The sequence below is a fragment of the Gallinula chloropus genome (assembly GCF_964237585.1).
Source record: "Gallinula chloropus genome assembly, chromosome: 5".
NCBI lineage: Eukaryota > Metazoa > Chordata > Aves > Gruiformes > Rallidae > Gallinula > Gallinula chloropus.
Window position 1 is genome coordinate 40,131,828 of NC_140090.1, and position 18,689 is coordinate 40,150,516.

The 18,689-nt window shown below is 36.9% G+C and overlaps 1 protein-coding gene across 2 annotated transcripts in view; it reads left to right on the plus strand.

Annotated features, from left to right (window-relative positions):
- Nucleotides 1–18,689, plus strand: part of GLS (glutaminase) — a gene marked incomplete at its 5' end in the record, with an annotated part of 64,463 nt that overhangs the window by 6,729 nt on the left and 39,045 nt on the right. For both annotated transcript variants that reach the window (XM_084264371.1, XM_084264370.1), the window contains 6 exons: nt 770–866; nt 1,347–1,468; nt 7,120–7,249; nt 7,960–8,039; nt 9,747–9,910; nt 15,304–15,362. In XM_084264371.1, coding sequence (XP_084120497.1) covers nt 770–866; nt 1,347–1,468; nt 7,120–7,249; nt 7,960–8,039; nt 9,747–9,910; nt 15,304–15,362 — 652 coding nt within the window. The remainder of the gene's footprint in view (nt 1–769; nt 867–1,346; nt 1,469–7,119; nt 7,250–7,959; nt 8,040–9,746; nt 9,911–15,303; nt 15,363–18,689) is intronic.

Consider the following 18,689-nt stretch of genomic DNA (forward strand, 5'->3'; position numbering starts at 1 on the left):
TTCACTTTAAGCGTATCTCGGAGTGAAATAGTCAACACATGGAATAATTGGAGAGCATTTACAGTAACGACCACCGTGTTGACCAAAGATACATCGACACCGCACGTGAACTTGCCCTGCTCAGTATGCAGGGTGGGAGGTACTGGTTTGGGTGCCTGAGCCGGTGCAGGTTGCTGCGCTGCAGGTGGCTTCGCTTGCTTTTACTAACTGATGTGGCTTGTGTACACTTCTAGAAGGTGAGGGGCTTTGGGACTCCCAGGAGTTCCTGAAAATGGGACTGTTTTGAAGACAATAATACACATTCATCATCCCTTCCTTTCTCTTGCCTGTGGAATGATGAGTCAGTCTGCGCTTACAGCTTTTATGAGGCACATGGGTCTTCGAGTCTTATGAATGCTTTATCCTGTGTGCAAGTAACATGTCCCTCCTCTGTGACATCAAGCAGAGGGAAACGTCATGATCCTGCTCTGAACAATTTCTCAGTATAATCTTAGCAATAAATGTGTCAGTAAAAGTGTGACTGCATTGCAGTTAAAAAATGTTTATTGTAAAGTATATGTATGCTGCTTTTAATATTACTACTTTTTCTTAAAGCTGAACTAAGCTTTGTGTTCACTGATAAAAGCATTTTTTAAAATTAATGATAGCAGTTATACTGGTAGTGAAAATGTGTTTCCTTGTGAATAATGCAAAAATATCTATAAATAAAAACATGCACTAAACTAATCTATGCACGTGGTTTTTTTGTGTTCGTTTTTTTTCTTTTCAGTAAAATGAAGCAAGGTCTCCTTCCTAGCTTAGAAGATCTACTTTTCTATACTATTGCAGAAGGACAAGAAAAAATACCAGTTCATAAATTCATAACTGTAAGTTTACTGTTGCAAAGTGCTGTATGAAAGCTAATTGCTACAAGTTTGGGTTTTTTTAACACTCTAAATGTAGGAATACAAAGCAAGGAATTTGTTTTACACATAGTTAGCTGCAGCAAGGTGTGTAGCTTTTTCCCCCACTGATGCTACGTATGTAATTAAGGAAGAAAATGAGTGTATTAGTATTGTTATTTACTACTTTGCCGCACAAAAGCGTATGCTTGAAAGCATCTGTGCCTGTGGCAGGGCTGGGTGATGTTTGCACTTGTATAAAGTATAGTTGGACCACTGTAGATTTCAAATGACATTAATCCTCTGATATCAGATGCAGCCAGCATGGCAGAAGGCACGATAAGGTGTCAGAATGTTGATAACACAATGGCAGATGTCTCATCCTGATAAATAACTGAGCAGTAGAGAACTTGATTGTAAAAGCGTATTTTTATCATTTCAGTAATTATTGTTTTATTGTGATAGGCTCTCAAATCTACAGGATTGCGTACGTCTGATCCCCGATTGAAAGAGTGCATGGATATGTTAAGACTGACCCTTCAAACAACTTCAGATGGTGTTATGCTGGACAAAGACCTTTTTAAAAAGTAAACTTCCTGTTACTAACGTAACTGTATCATGCTGAATGAATGTTGTCTGTGTGTTACTGCCTGCTGGTTTAGAAGAGCCGTAAAGTATAGACATGGAGGTGCAATTAGAAAGGGAGTTGAAGATGTGCTCCTAATGATGCTGTTTTCATGTGAGTTTGTTCCCTGGATTTATGCAGCAGATGGATTGTGTGATCTCCACAAGAGTTTAATGTATCATTGTTTGTTTGCATGTGTATCTGACCTCATACTGCAACTCTCGGTCGGATGCCAAATGAATTAATGGATGCGGCGTGGAGTATTTAAGTATGAGTACCTAAAGCTTCTCTCTTGCTGCATCATCAGTTTTTAATCTGAAGTTCAGGATGTGTAGTGAGATGTTCAGTGTATTTAGTTCTAAAAATGACTGTATTAAAAATAAAGTCCAGTTAAATTTCATGATGTGTAGGGATGAGAACAGATAGGACTGCAGGCTGCTTTAGTCTGTTTTGGAAGAGATTCGTGTGCTGTATTGTAGCAATTCTTTTTTTTTTTTAAAGGTAAGTCTGTGGTCAGTCTGCTGAACAACTTAAGCATTTTTTTGACTCTCCAGTTCATTCCAAGCACACCCCTTTGCTCCCATATTTAATGGGTTTTGTATGCAAAAAGATTGGAAGATTAGAAGCTCTTAAATCTTGAGATGAAATTTGTAGATTATTTTTGAGTCTATATTTATAATCTATTTACAGGGTAGATGGCATAATAGCTAAAACTTGCTTCTTTCATTGTATACTTTTGTCAAAAAATTGGTAAATATTTCTTGTTCTGTAGCATTTTTTTAATTTGTGAGCTAATGCTGTTTTGTGCTATTTCCTCTCTGTTTGAAATATATATGTGTATATGTATTAAAAAGGTGTGTTGACATATAAAATTGCATATATATGTAATATATATATGAAATATATAGTATACAGTATATGCTTATACTATCACTTACATATGGGCATAAGTTGTATATAGTATATATATTTTAACATGTAAAAAATCTTTTTCGATGTACATTGAGAAAAAATGAATGTGTCTGACAAAACAACAAACCAGTCAAGTCCTTAATTGAATGTGGGATACTTCCTCAAAGACATAATGTGGACTAATTTTATTCCTGTAATTAAGTTCAAGGAAAGGTCTTCTACTGGTTATTTGTCAGCACAACTAAAAACTCCCAAGTTGGTAGACAGAAACCTTCCTGGGTGTATGGGTAGATTGGAAATGTAATACTTTTGATATTCAACATTACATTTATGCTCAAAGACTAGTTTGTAATACTAAACTATGCATTCTGTTTTTGGCACGGGCTCTATATTTAAAAAAAAAAAAGACAAGTGATTGCTAATTAGAGGGCTGAAGATTAGCCTGTGTTCTACATCCTGTCTGTAGGATTTGATCCTCTGTGTTAGGGGAGTGGCTGTTAGATTAATTTGAGAAAAGCTTACCTGGTTGCTTCTTGTATAGAAAGGCTTTTGAAGATAAAGACTCTTTAGAGGGTGGAGTGGTGAATCTCCCTACACCTAGCAAATGCTACTTCACAGCAGCAGGTGTTAAACTTTCTGTAATTAATAAACCCCAAACTTTGGCTATGTGTTCCTCCTAGGCACACTGCGTTTGCTCTTTAGGGACTTGTACAAGGTTCCTGTATTTTTTTTGTTCCTTTCGGGTGTTTAAGTTGTGAAATACTATAATGCATCTATTCAGCTGTACTTAACCTCAGGACTTGGAAGCTTCAGTTTCCTAAACGTAAAAATCAGTGGTGTAATTCTCCTGTTGAATTTTAATCCAAAGCTGCTAGGTCAAATGAAGCATCAAGGATAAGTGACATGAAGAAGTGATGGCATAGGCTTGACTAAATTAATTCCAGTAGGAATTACCTGTAAAATATTGTAACTCACTTATCTTTAGAATTCGTCTTTGTAACAGAAATTTCAACACCTTTTTAGAGGTTCTAAATATTAGACTGCGGTTTGACTAAGATTAGTTTATTTTTAAGATTTTTTTGGCTTTACAGTATTCTCCACTTAAATAAAAATTTGGAAAAAATCTCAGTGTTACAAGGCAGAACACCTTGGGTTTTAACTTGGTCATCTCTCGAGTTTCTCGAGGGCATCACTGGTATGAGTTTCAGAGAGCTTCACAGACTTCCTGATCTAGCTGTTCGTGTTGCATCTCTGTAACGTAAAACTCAGCAGGTATGATCCCTTGCTGTGAACAGCCTGCTTACTGAGAGCAGCACAGCGTGGCAGTTAGGTTGCTATGTGACTTTTTCTTTTCTTTTAGCAGTACCCTAGCTATGGTACTACTTAATAAATTAATAGTGATAGCACTGTCTCATTATTGTTAGGTGAAACTGAGCAACTTGCCAAATAGGGAATATTGTACACTCAAATCTTCCTTGTGAAGCGTGTGCATTTTGGCATGTGTTATTTTTTACATCTGTTTATGACGTAGGTAGCTTGTAGAAAAAAATCTAATCTTTATAATAAATCTTCCTACCCCTTTTAGCTTTTCCTCTAACTTACAACTCATTGTGACCAGAAAAATAGAAGACTTCCAAAAATCCCTGTTTGTCATCTAACAATGTTTTTTTGTCAAGGGGGGAGGAAGGCACGAGGTGGTCAGAACTCGGGATCAGGAGTTACTTTGAAAATGATGTAAACTTGGATGAGATGGGAGCTACTGAGTAACAGTTACAACTCTGAGCCTTAAACTCAGTCCTTGTCCAAAATAACTTGGCTTTGTAGACCTAGCTTTTGTCACCAGGTGCTCTCTCTCCCACTTTATTGACCTGAACCATAGTTGTGTGGGTGAGTTTCCTCTGATGGGCAGGTGGGAAGCAGCAGTCGTGTGTGTGCTGTTCTAAGCATCAGCCTGACAGTCCGCTGCTGGATCTCAGACAGGGCTTTCTATTTGCTCCCAAGTGGATGTGCTGCGCTCTCCATCTTGAGGAAAGCTTTCATTTTTAGATAAGCTCAGCCCAGGTATTAATAAGTGTTTTCATCCTCCTTGCTTGTGCAATTAGGAACCTTTTGACAGAGGATGGAGAGGACTTCTGCTGTGTTATAATGTTAATAACTCATTTGTCAAAATAATGTCTAAATACATGGGAAACTTCCACAGACCTAGTCTTGCTAGCTGGAAATGGAGTTTCGCATTCCTTTCTGCAATGCTTATAGTATAGCCTTATTTGACAGGGGAAAAGGCTTCCATTCAGCAGTATAGGTAGCCTGTCAGTTCTTTGGAGTTGGTGGGAGTTCAGACTGGTTTTAGCAAATGTCTGGTTTGTGTAGGTAAGCAATAATCAGCAGTTGGAGGCAGAACTCGAGTGGATAAATGTAATGTAGGATAACTCTGGGCTAGAGACCAGAGAATTGGTTTCCAAAAAAGCCCTAAACTGTTAGTTTCAGGTTACACAAGTTACTGAACATTACTATATGGATGGTAAGACTTCCTTATCCAAATCTACAAGGAAGTTCTATAGTTTGAAAAGACATCTTTTCAAATGAGGGAAGAAACTCTTGGACTGGAATTTGACGAGACAAAATTTTTCAAGGTGATATTATCAAGTTTGGAGAAACAGAAGAATTTGAGGCGGGAGGTTTTTAGTGAGCCTGTGTAGAACACTGATAAATGTGTGACAGATAGGGATATGTTGTTCATAAAACTTCACTGTAGAAAGTTCTTTATTTTTCAATATATTCGTTTGCCTAAATTCCTCACTGTGACCTTTTCCTACTGTTCTGTTTCGTCTGACCCTGGAACATAAACCAGTTAGAAACTCTGGTGGAGAGACGTCAGTTACAGAGTATTAGAGGCTGTCAAGGCTAGTGTCCTCTGCTGACTGAAAATACTACCTCCCCATTAATTGAGGCTTACCAAAGCCCCTGTCATTTTGTAGTAGTTGTTCTATGCAGTAATTGTTCTGAATACCCATCTAGATTAATTGAAACCCCATATTTAGTATCTGTGTATTCATGATTTGCTGGCAGAAGTCTGGGAACAATAACTACTTGCAGAATGTCCTTAACCAGCAGAGCTGTTTCTGCAATGAGTTTCAACCTCTAGCTTAAAATGATTGCATTATTGAAGTGAGCATCCTAGGCTTGGTGTGAATTGGTAAGTGTGTAAATGCCCTTTCTGTTTCAGAAACATGAAGTGGTATGGGAGGACTGTATTTCATGCATACTGCCTCCTCATTTTCCACACTTTGTATCCTTTAGTTCTTCTAAAAGATTTAGGTGAACTTCAGATAGTTTATATTTTTCTTTTTTTTTTTTTAATATTTTTTCCCAAGAGTGCTTATTGCTGTCTAGGTGATTTGGACAAATGTAGAAGTGCATCTGAAGGTTATACCTAGTCCATGGGTGTGTTTCTTCTGCACACATAGCTGCCACAAATGTTACTAATGACTTCAAAAGTAATTCATGACACTTTGTCTAGGTTGTTGCACCTGGAGTGGGTAACAGCCAGCAGGCTGCTGGGGTCAAAAACATACAGGATTTTTGCAGGGTGTGTGAAGAAGGATGGGGTAAGGATGACCTATTACAATGGAACTTGGTCAATATCTATTTTAGCATAAAACTATCAAAGTAGCTTATTACAGACAGGGCAGTTCCTAAGATGCCAGCGTGTACACTGGAAACTTCTTTACTGTTTGGGTGGGGTTTTTAACTCTTGGAGAGTAGTACTGGCTGGCATTTGAAGTGGCTGTCCGTTACATTTGGGATCAAGTCTTCCAAGTACAAAGGAGTTCAAGCTGAAACTTTACGAAAAAAAGACGGTGATTCAAAGGGAATATCTGTTCCTGGTCAGCCCTGCTCCTGCTCACCTCCCCAACCCACAGACACACCACTTTAAGCAGCATGTCTCAGCCTGTGTTTTGTTCTTTCCCTCCTCCTGTTTCTCCTAGATAAGTCTCTTCCTTTTTACCTCATTGGTTTCTTATATGTACTAGATAAGCTGATGTTCAGAGGGTGTGGGCGATAGTGCGTTGTGGGTTAAAAGGCAGCAAAGATTCCTTCTCTGATGATGTTGGAAGCAGGAGACTTGCAGTAATGCTCACTGTCAACTTTTGTTCAGTTTAGAAGATGTTATCGAATACTTCCACAGGGTTTTTTTTCTTACTGGAGTGGAAACTCATTCCAGTGTGGTCTGTTGGCAGTGTTCTTGTTCAGTTCATGGTAAAACTGGTTGGAAGTGAGAGGAAGCAACAACCCTGAACCTCCAAAGTCTGATCTGACTCTGAAATCAGTGCTCCTTTGGACAAAGGCTGGGTTAGATGGCCAGTACACATCTTCATCCTAAGAAATGGGAGTCGTAGGTCCCTTTTGCCAGCTTAGATGCTACTCAAATGGCAAATTGATAGTACCTTGCAGTACAACCTTACTGTTGAAACTTTGAATAAAGGATTTAAATAACAAAGCATAAAAAATAATTCAATAAGCCAATTTAAATAATTTTCACTTTATAATGTATGGAGTGGAAAATAGAAAAGGCCTGTTGTTGGTATGTAACTTCAAGGTACTGATGGTCCTTATTTAAATAGCATGTTGCTGCTACTTGAGTAGGCCTTGTGGCAATACTTTGCCAAAATACTAATAGACTCTTTTAACTCTTTGCAGGTGTGTACAAAGTAATATTGTGTTGCTTACTCAAGCTTTCAGGAGGAAGTTTGTCATTCCAGATTTTATGTCGTTTACTTCGCATATTGATGAGCTGTATGAAAGTGCTAAAAAACAGTCTGGAGGAAAGGTAATCTGTTTGTAAACTTGACTTCAAAATGTATAGATTTCTCAATGCTTACCAAATAGGTTCTTTAAGTAGATTTTTCGTAATGTCTTCAGCAAAATGTTAAACTGATAACCTGATAAAATAGTTTTAGAAGTTCAATTATGTCTGTAACCTGTAAACAGGTTTAGAAATACATCTCCTTACATCTTAACGATCGTCTACAGTCTTTAGGTTAGAGAAAAGTTGTGGTGGTGTTTCTTTATTTCACATAAATAATAAAACTGCCATGTAATTTGTCAGGTTACACTTACTTTATAAACTAATTATGCTACTTACAGAACTGTCTGGATTGTTTGACAGAAATAATTGTCAATGCTATACCTATGTTTGTAATTAAAGTTTACTGCAGTGCTTATTTCAAATAAGGTAATTGAAACCCCCTGAACTTTGTTATAAGATAAATTTTTTAATGTGATTTGAAATTGTTAAACATGCTGTAATACAGGACACTGATTGCTCTTAGAATCTGTTGAATACTTTAATTGAAAGAACAGTTTATAATGATCTAGGGAATATAATAATTTGTAAGGAAGTTTTAGATTTACTAGATGATTATTAGTGGGATGATTTGTTTGTACTTTGTGCATTCTTTGCATTGGCATTAATTTTAATATATCTTAACGTATGGTTAAATATCATAATGTCTCTGTGTTTATTTTACATTGTGATAGGTTGCTGACTATATTCCGCAACTGGCCAAGTTCAGCCCTGATTTGTGGGGTGTGTCACTTTGCACAGTGGATGGACAGAGGTATAGTCAGACTTGTAGATTTTAGTGTTTCAGTTATTTACAGTATCTGACATATCCAGCACTTTATGATACCTCATGGTTCAATGAAGAAAAAGCTTTTTTGGGGGGGTTAAAAAGTAAAACCATTGTCATCTGTCTTAGATTTTTTTTCAACTTCCCTGCTTAAACTGAATTACTTTGCTATTTTTATAAAATATTATACACATAGCATTTGTAAATATTGTATTTAAGGCTGGACTGTATTGTGCTTGAGATCCAAATGCAATAATGAAGCTGTGGGTAGTTTCAGTGATTACCAAGGGGAAAGATAGACAGAGTGCTTGCGTGGTATTAGTCTTCGGAAGTTGAAGAGCTTTGTCTAATAGTATCTATGCCTTGAGCTGTATTTTTTTTCTGTAGGTTATATACTTGAAATTTAGTTCCTTTTCCACATTTTAATGTTCTTACTGTAGGATTATTATCTGATCATTGCTGAAGATGTTCAGACCTATGTTATTTACAAGGAAAATGAAGACATGGAAACTTGACAGAACTTAACGTGCCTTTGACTTTCAGGTTTATTAAACTTTCTTCTGTAAGGGTCTATGTAGGTCTTAGCTATAACTAGGATGTTACTTTTCTTTGAGTGTAGCAGAGAGAGTTATGAGTCCCAATCTAAAGGAGTATCTCACACCATTTAGCTGAGAAGAGAACATACTCTGTGTCCATCTGTGAAACTGGGCAATGTAAGAGATCACCTTGCCTGTATCTGCTGCCCTGCAGTTGGCTGTGGTCATACTGCATATTCAGAGTACCATAATTTTTAGGTGTTTGATATATTCCAGATAAATGTTTTTCAGCTCCCTGACTAAATGTCTGAAATACAGTACATTGATAGTGAAACAGCTTTAAAAGGAAAAGTATCCTCCTTTTTGAGTATTTAAAATGAGCATTTTGCTTTGCTTTGGATAGTATAACTTGTACTAATGAAAGCTTTTTGTAATGCTGATTTTTGTCATGTTCAGTGTTGTGCACTGTTCTACTTTATAACGTCAGAATGCTTTTGTGAGAGCCTCTCACACATTCTGCAGAGAAAAGCAGCAAGTGCACTTCTGATTTTGCCATCAGGCAAGTAGTTGCTTGGAGCCTTTTGCTCTAGATGGGGCATGTGCTGCTTCTGTGAGTCATTCCTTGATGCAGTCTGACTGTTACCGTAATAAAACACTTAGGACATTATCAAATGGAATGTAAATACAGCTATTTAATTATTGCCCTCAAATTCCAAACCTGAATTGGATTTCACTTTTGTTTATATAGACATAAATATGTATCGTAGCTATATTCAGGTCAGCTGTACCCTACTGAGTATGTGGTTTGCAGCTGAGTAGGGCAAGTATGATACTAGAGCTCTGAGGTGTTTGGGTTTTTTTTCTTTTTTCTTTTTTCCCCCCCCTCTGGTACAAGCCTGTTTCTGCACTTGCTTTCATTTTGCTACATCTTCAGTAATCGCCAGCAAGTGACTGTTATGCTCAGCTTATGGAGGCAGTTATTAAAACCTTAAAATCTTTTGCTTTGCTCTTTAAAATGGGGCCTTCAAAATACGCATTTTTTTGGGTATGTTCTTGTTAATACTCCTAGTATGTTAGATAATAAATAAAACATTTAACTCTTACTTGTCACAGCTGACAAACAGGGGATTTCAAAGCTCTTGGTCTGTGTTTTTCCCAGGCATTCTGTCGGTGATACCAAAGTCCCGTTTTGTCTGCAGTCCTGCGTAAAGCCTTTGAAATACGCTATTGCTGTTAATGATCTTGGCACAGAGTATGTGCACAGATACGTTGGTAAAGAGCCCAGTGGATTAAGATTCAACAAACTGTTCCTGAATGAAGATGGTAAGAGATACATAAGACTTAATAATGCAAATACTCTATTTTAGAAAACTGTAAAACAAGCTATGCAGATTTTTTCAGTCTCCTCATTTTACTGCATCCTCTTAAGTCTTCTCATTAGAGAGTGTGTGAAAATATTTTGCTGTCTACAGGGTAGGCTTATCAATTGTCACTTGCTTTTTGCCTAATTTAGAAAGCTAATAAATGATGCTTTATTACTTGTGGCCTGATTGCTAGTATTAAGCTGTAAGATAAAACAAAAGATTTAGATAATACAGGTGTTTGAAATGTCTGTTTATTTAGTTCAGTTGGTAAGCCAAGTGTTCCCTAATCATGCCTTCTGTAAAATGATGGGGAAAGAGTCAAAGATGGTCAATTGATCATGAGAAGCTTGTGTCAGTTCTCAGCACGCTGATGCCAAAAGACCAGCGCTGGCTCCCTCCCAGAAGGCAAAATTGAACACTTCTTTCCACAGGCTCTTCTAAACTGAATTTGGCTACTGATTCAAAAGGATATTTTTAATTTTTTTTATTTCCTGTGGCACGAGTGCTTTAGCAAGAATCTCTTGTATGGTACTGATCTAGATTCTTTCTTTCCTGTATTATTTTAAACCTCAAGCATGAAAATGTTATTTGTAAAACATGGCAGAAACCTGAGATGGATGACTCATGGAGCCTTAGAGGAAATACTGGATGTTATCTCTGAAACGCCAATGTTTCTTCTAGTAGATCTTTCTCAGGAAGAGAACAGACAATGTTTCTGTTGCCATGGTATTGCAATTAATATTTAATTAACAGCATAAGGCTTGGATGATATTTTTGTCAAAGACCATATTGAATTCTGACTAGAGCATCTATATTATTAATATATAAATAAGACATAATTGTATTTAATATATACCTTAAAATCATATTTCCAAAGTAACAGACAAAATAATCTTGACAATTTATTTCTTTTTTATAATGTTAGTAAATGGCAATGAAGTACCAACGTATTGCCAGGAAGGCTCTGCTGTCTGTTTTTGCTTTCCCTCCTGTTATAAGTAGGGTGTCATATGTGTGAAGAAGACTGGTATGCAAAAAAAAAAATTGGGATTATTGAAAGTTTGACTAATAGGACTAATTCTCATGATAGAAATTTTTATTTTTAAGGATGTGCTTGCATGGCTAATAGAACCAATATGAGAAAAATGAGTTAGAGTTGACCTGAACAGCCTCAAGCAAAAGACTAAACCAGAAAGTAGAAGCCTAATAAACTGGAACATTTCAGATACAGGGAGAGAAAGGGAAATCAAGTTTCTGTGAGTGGAGGAGGACTAGGGAAGAAGGGATTACACTTTACTGGCAGTTTTAAATTGATGTATGAGATGTGGATGTGGAGAGAGTTTGGCAGTATGAACTTTGAAGATCAGATTTGAGAAAACCCATATAATGTATAGGTACTTAATCTATTTGCTTTCTAATTATTCCGGTATAGGTGAATTTCATGTTTGTGATCAGCATTTTATGAAGTGATACGCAGGTATTTGAAATTGGGTAGATAGGCATCAGAAGGTATTTTTTATAGTTAATTACATTAACAAATCCTAAACCAGGGCATTCTTTCATTTTGTACTTTACTAGCACTGAGGTGTGAGCTGGAAAAAATGGAGAGTATTGCAAAACAGTTTTAAATCGTAGCAAAAGGTGCAATCTTGAAGTGTTACTTAGAATCACATACATTTTTAGTAACATTTGTGCTGTGCACTGGAAATCTGGAAATTTCTGCAGACTTGTGATTATTCAGTTTTAAACCCTTTTCTTAGTTGCAGGGAACATACCACCCATCAAACAATTAATCAGTTTTACATAGTAAAATGAATCTGAAAGAGGCATCGGGAATAACTTACAATTGTCAAGCAGTTTGGAGGGTTTTTTATGCCTGTGCAGTTCATAATGTAAAATATCTGAGAGTACCTGCAAATATGTACAGTTAATATCTTATATTCATACATGGGACCTTGTCTTGCTGATAATTATTTGTAGAATTAGCCCAGTAATATAATGGTTTGGAGAACTTAGTCAAGTAATAAATGTTGCATTGAAATTGGATGAGTGATTGCTAGGAAACTAGTCTGTTGAAGGATTTTGTTAATCAGAGGTGGAATTCTTTCTTTATGTTTCTGTGTTGGACAAACACATTTTGATGTCATTTCAGAAGGAATTTGCCATGATGATCTGTTCTTTGTATTAAAATGTCTGTCTGTGGGTGGCAACCTCTTGTTTTCTGTGCCCAAAGACTGCAAGCCAGTTGTACAAGAATGGCTTAAGGCAAATAGTGGACAAAAAAGGTCAAAGAACTGGCAGAGGAAAAGCACTGTAATTTGAGCTTATTAGGGAAAAGGTCTAGTCTGCATATGGAATAGTTGCATGGCAGGTTGCTAGAGCAGTGATGCTCATTGACAAGTAGTTTTGAGGTATGAAAAACCCCACAAACTTACTTTTCACCATACAGTAGTGATGTTCAGTGGAGAGAGAAGCAACTAAATAAATTGTTTTTTCAAATTTTGCATTTATGTATACCTTTTAAATATATCTCAGATCTCTATGTGAACAGCTCTTCTAGACAAGTATCTCCTTCCCACAGGAAAAACAGAGCGCTGTGTTGGAGGAGAAGAATATCTTTAGTATTCAGAAAGTTTTAGCTGGGTTGTTTCTGTAAGAGACTAATTGTTGAATCAACACTAGACTTAATCAGGGCACCCCAGTTAAATTAGTGTGATGTGGTGGTGTTAGGCAGCAGTAGGAGAGACCCTCAGAGAAGAGCTTTGTTAGTGTGTGGTATGCCAGGCTGCTGCATCTTGCCTTAGCTGTCGAAGCTGCAACAATGATTGGTCCTTGTTGACTTGTCAGGGGGTGTGGGGGTGTGTGTGTGTAAGGCAACTTCATTTCAGAAGTGTGTTTAGGAAAGTCCATGTTTCATTTAATTAGAAGGTTGTTGCCATTCTTCATGTGAGGTCAGCACCTGATATGTTAGTTCTAAAGTGATCAGAACTGATACATGTAGACTGAGATGTTCAAGCAGTGAGAGACAGGAATCTTAAGAGTAGAGGAAAAGGTAACCAAGAACTCATTGTGACATTAAAGGTAAGTGGTGGCATCTTCAAGGAAATGAGATGCAGTAGAATTTCTGAGGGTATATTCTGTTGCATGGACTTGTCACATTGATAAGCTTTTGAGTTGCTGAATGTAAAATAAACACTACACATCCTTTTTATTTAAATATATGTGTGAGTTAGGGTTTGGGAGCTGCAGGGTTTTGTGGGGGATTTTTTGCTTTATGCTGTGTGGCAGATTGAAACCATAGAGATGTGCAGAAGCATCAAGAGCAAACCATTTATAGAAAATGATTTGAAAATGGGTTGTGTATGATTAAGTTGTTAACGTGGTTATGGGATGGAATGTTACCTGACCTGATGTGGGAGTAAGGTGGAAAAAGAGAAGCAAAGCTAGAGCAAGAAATGAGTGTGAAAATGTGTTCTTATTGTGTTGGACTGTGTGTCTAGAGTTGGGATCTTTGGTTCAAGGAGAACGTTGCAAAACTGAGGAGGGCTACCAAGGTGCTGTGGGATCCAGTAGGACCCCAAGGAGCAATTGGAAGGGGAGGTTAGTGTTTCCCTTGGTAGCCACTTAAAACTCTTAAGGAGCAATTGCAAAGATGAAGATTAGTGTAATTCTTCTTGGTAATGAAAATGTTAACAAGGGCTGGTGGTCTTACACTGTGGCTTGGGACATAGTGGTTGGTTGTTAGGGTAGACTGGTCATATAGGAGCAACGACATACCTGGAGAGGTGGAGGATTTGACATGTTGGAAGGTTTTGACGACCTAGGTAAAGGCTAGCTGTGAATACTCATATGACTGGTAATATTTTTTTGACTGGTGTTCAGGTTTTTGGTCCATAGGGAGAAGGCAGAGCTAGGAATCTATGGAGTGGCTACATTTTTCCTACTCAGAATCTGGTTTTAATCAAAAGTAAAATATATTTGACTGCAGGTTACTTGCATTATTGACTTAAGTAGAACATATAGGTGGATCTTAAGTACAATCTGATGAAATGAGAACAATTCATGAGTCTGTTGTGGAGAGATAGAGAGTGGCACTAACGACTTTAAAACTAGTGTATAGACTTTAAGTTTGTGTTTTAGGTCAGTTTCACTGTTTTTGAACAGAAGGTATGGGGTTTACATTTTTACAAATAGAATAACTTGATTTTTTTTTTTAAGTTTCTTTTAATATTGGCTTTGAAATGTATGAAAAGAAATCTGATGAGTTTTTGGAGATAATCTGATAGTCATAGATGGTGAAGTGCCATTGACCATGACCAGTGTAATTTTCATGTGAAAATAGATGTATGTACTGTGAATATCAGACTAATCTCCAAAACGCAATCATCTCAAGTTCCTTGAGGTGTGCATGTGCGTGGGTTTTTTTAAAATGAATATTTTTCAAATTTGGAAATAAACATAGTTACAGCAAATAGGAATAGTTCAAACCTGTTGCAGTACTAATATATTGAGAATTCATCGATGTTTTCAGACAGCAGAATCCTCAAAAATCGACATCCTGGTTAGAAGGCACAGCAAAAATGTTAGTTAAAAATAAATAATAAATGTAGGATGTAGATATTGATGAATGAAGACTTGTTATTTAAAAAACTAGACAGCTGGAAAAAGAAGGGGGGTAAAAAAAAAAAAGATACGTTCACATGGGCAACCAAAAATGACTGGGAATGTAAAAATGCTCTTAATACAGAGATTGGTGATGAAAAACTTAAGTATAGTAGGTATGTGAAAGTCAGTTATAAAGTAAGTTAAATTCTAGTGAGGATGTAAATTGTTATTTGTATTTCAACAGCTGTCAGCATAAACCTCTGATTCTTAAAAAGAACAAAGAATTTGTATTTATGTGCAGCAATAAGGAAATTCAAGAACTGGCAGTCCCTTTTTTTTCTAAAGGACTTGTTTGAACACACTTAAAATCACCGAGACTTGCTAAGTTGGAGAAAAATTGGAAAGTCCCTTAGGGATTTTTCCACTTGCAAATGTTGCATTGATCAAATCCTGGAGCAGTGGAGGGGATTGAAAATTTTCACAAAAAGAAATGATGCCAAACTAATTAATTTACTGCACTGTTAAGTAGCGGTAGGCTCAGTTACACTCTGCTGTAAAATGCTTTGCTCAGAATTACAAAAAACTGTGTGTAAGGTTGGGTTACAGTTTTGTAAATTTAGGATTTTATTCCATATTCATAGTATTTTCATACATTAATAATTATCCTTTTTCACTTAAACACTTCAGTGGTTTTGTTTGACAAATATGTCTTGGGATACATTTCTAATTGCAAACTTTGTTTCACAGACAGGCCTCATAACCCTATGGTGAATGCTGGAGCAATTGTGATCACATCTTTAATCAAGGTAAAAAGTTAATTTTTAGTTTCCCTCAGAGTATATTAATAGAACATAGAAAAAGTTTCTTGTACAGAGTACGAACTGGTTACGTTTTATGTATGTGATTCCTGATGTTTCGGAAATATTATCACTTCCAAATAAATGCAATATTAGACTAGCCATTTTTGAAAAGTGACAGTGCAGCTGAGAGATTCTCTTTTCCCACAGTGTTTCTGGTTTTTGTTTGTTTCCTTCTTTAACTGCACAACACTTCATATTCTCTTGAGAGAATTGTCTCATATTGTTAAATGCTAAGAGTATGTCGTGAGGAATATACTTTTTAGCGCTCAGAAGTATGTTTGTGAATGTCTATGCTCTTGCATAGCGTAAAGTTAAAAGAGTATTTCTTGCTGCGCAGAAGAAATGTATGAAGAAGATACTGTAACTTGTACAGGAGCACTGCAGCTGTATTTGCACCTCAGTCTTAATACTGAATTTGTCTGCTATTAACATACTGCAGCTAAGTGATGTTTAACTTGTGTTATGTAGTTTCTTTTGGAGCATTAAATGTGCTTTCTTAAATGAGTGTCTTTGGAAAGTTACCTGGATTTTTGCCAGTAAATCATAGCTGAGTAATGACTGAACATCTTTAATACATGATCCTGTGACTTTTGGAGAGCTATGTTTTGTTTTTCCTTAGAGTAGCCGTATATATATTTTGAAGTTTGAAATTATGTAAATTCCACATAGTGCTAATGTTTGCAAGATAACTTCATTTGTATTCTCTGCCTCTTTTTGGTAGCCACTGGTAAAAAGGGGAGCATGTCAGTCCCCTGGAGTTTTGAACTAGAAAACTTTATACTGTTACCTCAGGGGTCTATTTACAGCTTATTTACGGCCTTTGTCTTGGTTATGCTTCAAAGACCGTTGACTACAGTGTTCCCTACCTCCTATTTCCAAAATGTTGACTTTAAAATTACTTAGATCATGATTTTCTGTTATTTTGTATTTAAAGAAGGTGTAAGAACTCCTGCTTAAAGACATTTATCTTTAATAGCTGTAGGTGAAAGAAAATGGCCTTAAGTGTGACAGGTAAATTTATTCACATTTAATATTTTTTTAAAGGTTGACTGAGCATTGAAATTCACTTGGATAATAGTGAATTTTAAACCCTGACTTAGCACATTTGTCTGAACTGTCAAAATGTTAGTCCTACTACAACATGTCTACTGGTCATAAGGCAGAACACAAGCATGTGCCTCTTGCAGAAGGCACGTAGTTCTTGGTAAATGGTGTACTCCTAAGTAGATAACATGTATTTGTTTACTGCATGCAACTGTGGTATTTGTTAGAAGACTGGGTGGACTTTTAAATTTATTTTTTTTGCTGGGTGTTTTGGGGGTTTTTTTTCTGTAATGTTCTTACAGAGAGTATTGCATTGCACTGGTGTTTTTGCATGTGGTAACTGCACGTCTAATGGACACATATCATACTTACCACACTCCATCATTTGTTTTCAATGTGACTAACCGTAGATTATTCTATGTATTGCTTCCACTGAGGTGCCATTTATCATTTTAATAACTAACACAACCAAACATGTTCTAAAGAAAGATACATAGATGGATACAAAGTTAGTTAATAGTTGGATTTTTAGTGAAAAAACTTTGCACTCTGCAACTTACCATTATTCCTACTAACTATTCAGTGGTTTAAGCAATTCACATTTATATTCAATCTAACCTAAGACATACTTTTTTCTGGAAGAGGTGGCTTCATTAACCCATGTTTTGCCCTCAGTTCTCTGCATTCGTTCTGTGTAAGCTATTCCTTCTGTATATTTGAAGACACTGAATGGCTCCTAGAGTCCCAAAAAATCAAGGATTTATTGAACATGGTTGAATTTTCCATGGGTGACATAATTATCTAATGGTAGCATGTTGATACCTATGAATAAATTGTTGCTATGTTTTTGTGTTAAGAACGCATTTACCTCCTTGGGTAGTCATTTTATCTCTTCCTGAGAAATCGATACACAAAGTCTTCCAAAATTTACATAGATTGTACTGAATGTAGCAGCTCTTCAGCTGTTACAGTCTTGATCACGATGGCCCTTAGAACTTGACATGAAATACAATTACTCCTGGGTAAGAGACCATGCTGGGAGTAGTCCCTTTGTCAGAATATGTACCGTGTTAACATTGTAGGGGGGAAAAAGGGGTTCTCGGCATCAAGTACCCAGTTCCCAGCTCTCTTCAGAATCTGGTATACATACCTTGGAACAGAGCATAGACCTAAACTGCAGTGTTATGTTTAGCCTGTGCTATTCATAGTAATAAATAACAAAGTGTCTGTGCATGTCAAGTTGTACGCTTGTTTGGCTTGCTTAAGTGTGACCGTATCATGCTTTTACCAGCTTAAACGATTCTCCTACTGACGTGCTTGGAGCTGTGATCTGTTTGCGTTTCGGTGCCTTAACTCATGGCTCTGTTCTGACTGTACTCACACTGCGGTCCACAGACTGTTCCAGCAATTCAAAACATGTATTTGCAGTAAAAATGCTGCAGCAAAAGGACATCCTGTGGGCTAGTTCTAACGAAATAGAATTTTTAAAAAAACCAAACCCCAAGGACCTTTTGTTTGTGATTGTACAGCCATTTCCCTTTATTACTAGTCATCTAAATAACACAGTTACAACCATTTTCAAATAATTGTTATCAAAAGAAAATCGTAGTGGCAATTACAGGAGTTTGTGGAAAAAATGATTTTAGGTAAAATGGTAAATTCTTCCATGTCTCCAGGGAAATACAGGTGTTTGGAAAAAAAAGAAGAATCAGCTCCTGTACAGATTCAGCACGGATTCAGTGCTCTGCGGGCATACAGCTTTTTGTACATCACATTGGCTGGGAAAAGTCTTCATTGCCTGTAGTACAGATAAATTTTAAGGCTCAGATCTGTTATTTTTTTTCTTAAAACTGGAACTCAATTCCCAAGGCGTGTCAACTCCAGGAATATCAGTGGTTGTGTCAGCAATTGGCCACTTCCACATATTTTTACTGACCGGGGAGTGTAGTGCAAATGAGATGAAGAGGGAGGGTCCAGACTGAAATAGAGGAAGGCAGATGGCCTGGAAAGAATCACAAAAGAATAAGGGATTAATCTTAAGTAATGTTTATTGTAGGCCTCAAGATCCCATCTGTAGATAAAAGGTTTCCTAGTGTAGCAGCAAAGGTTTTGCCCAATATGGTGCATGTAAATCCCATCAGTGCCACCCTGTGCAGGATCTTACACAGTGAGGATAGGCTTGAACACTCGCTGGAGGGAGGTTCCCTATGGTAATGAGCTAATGTGGGA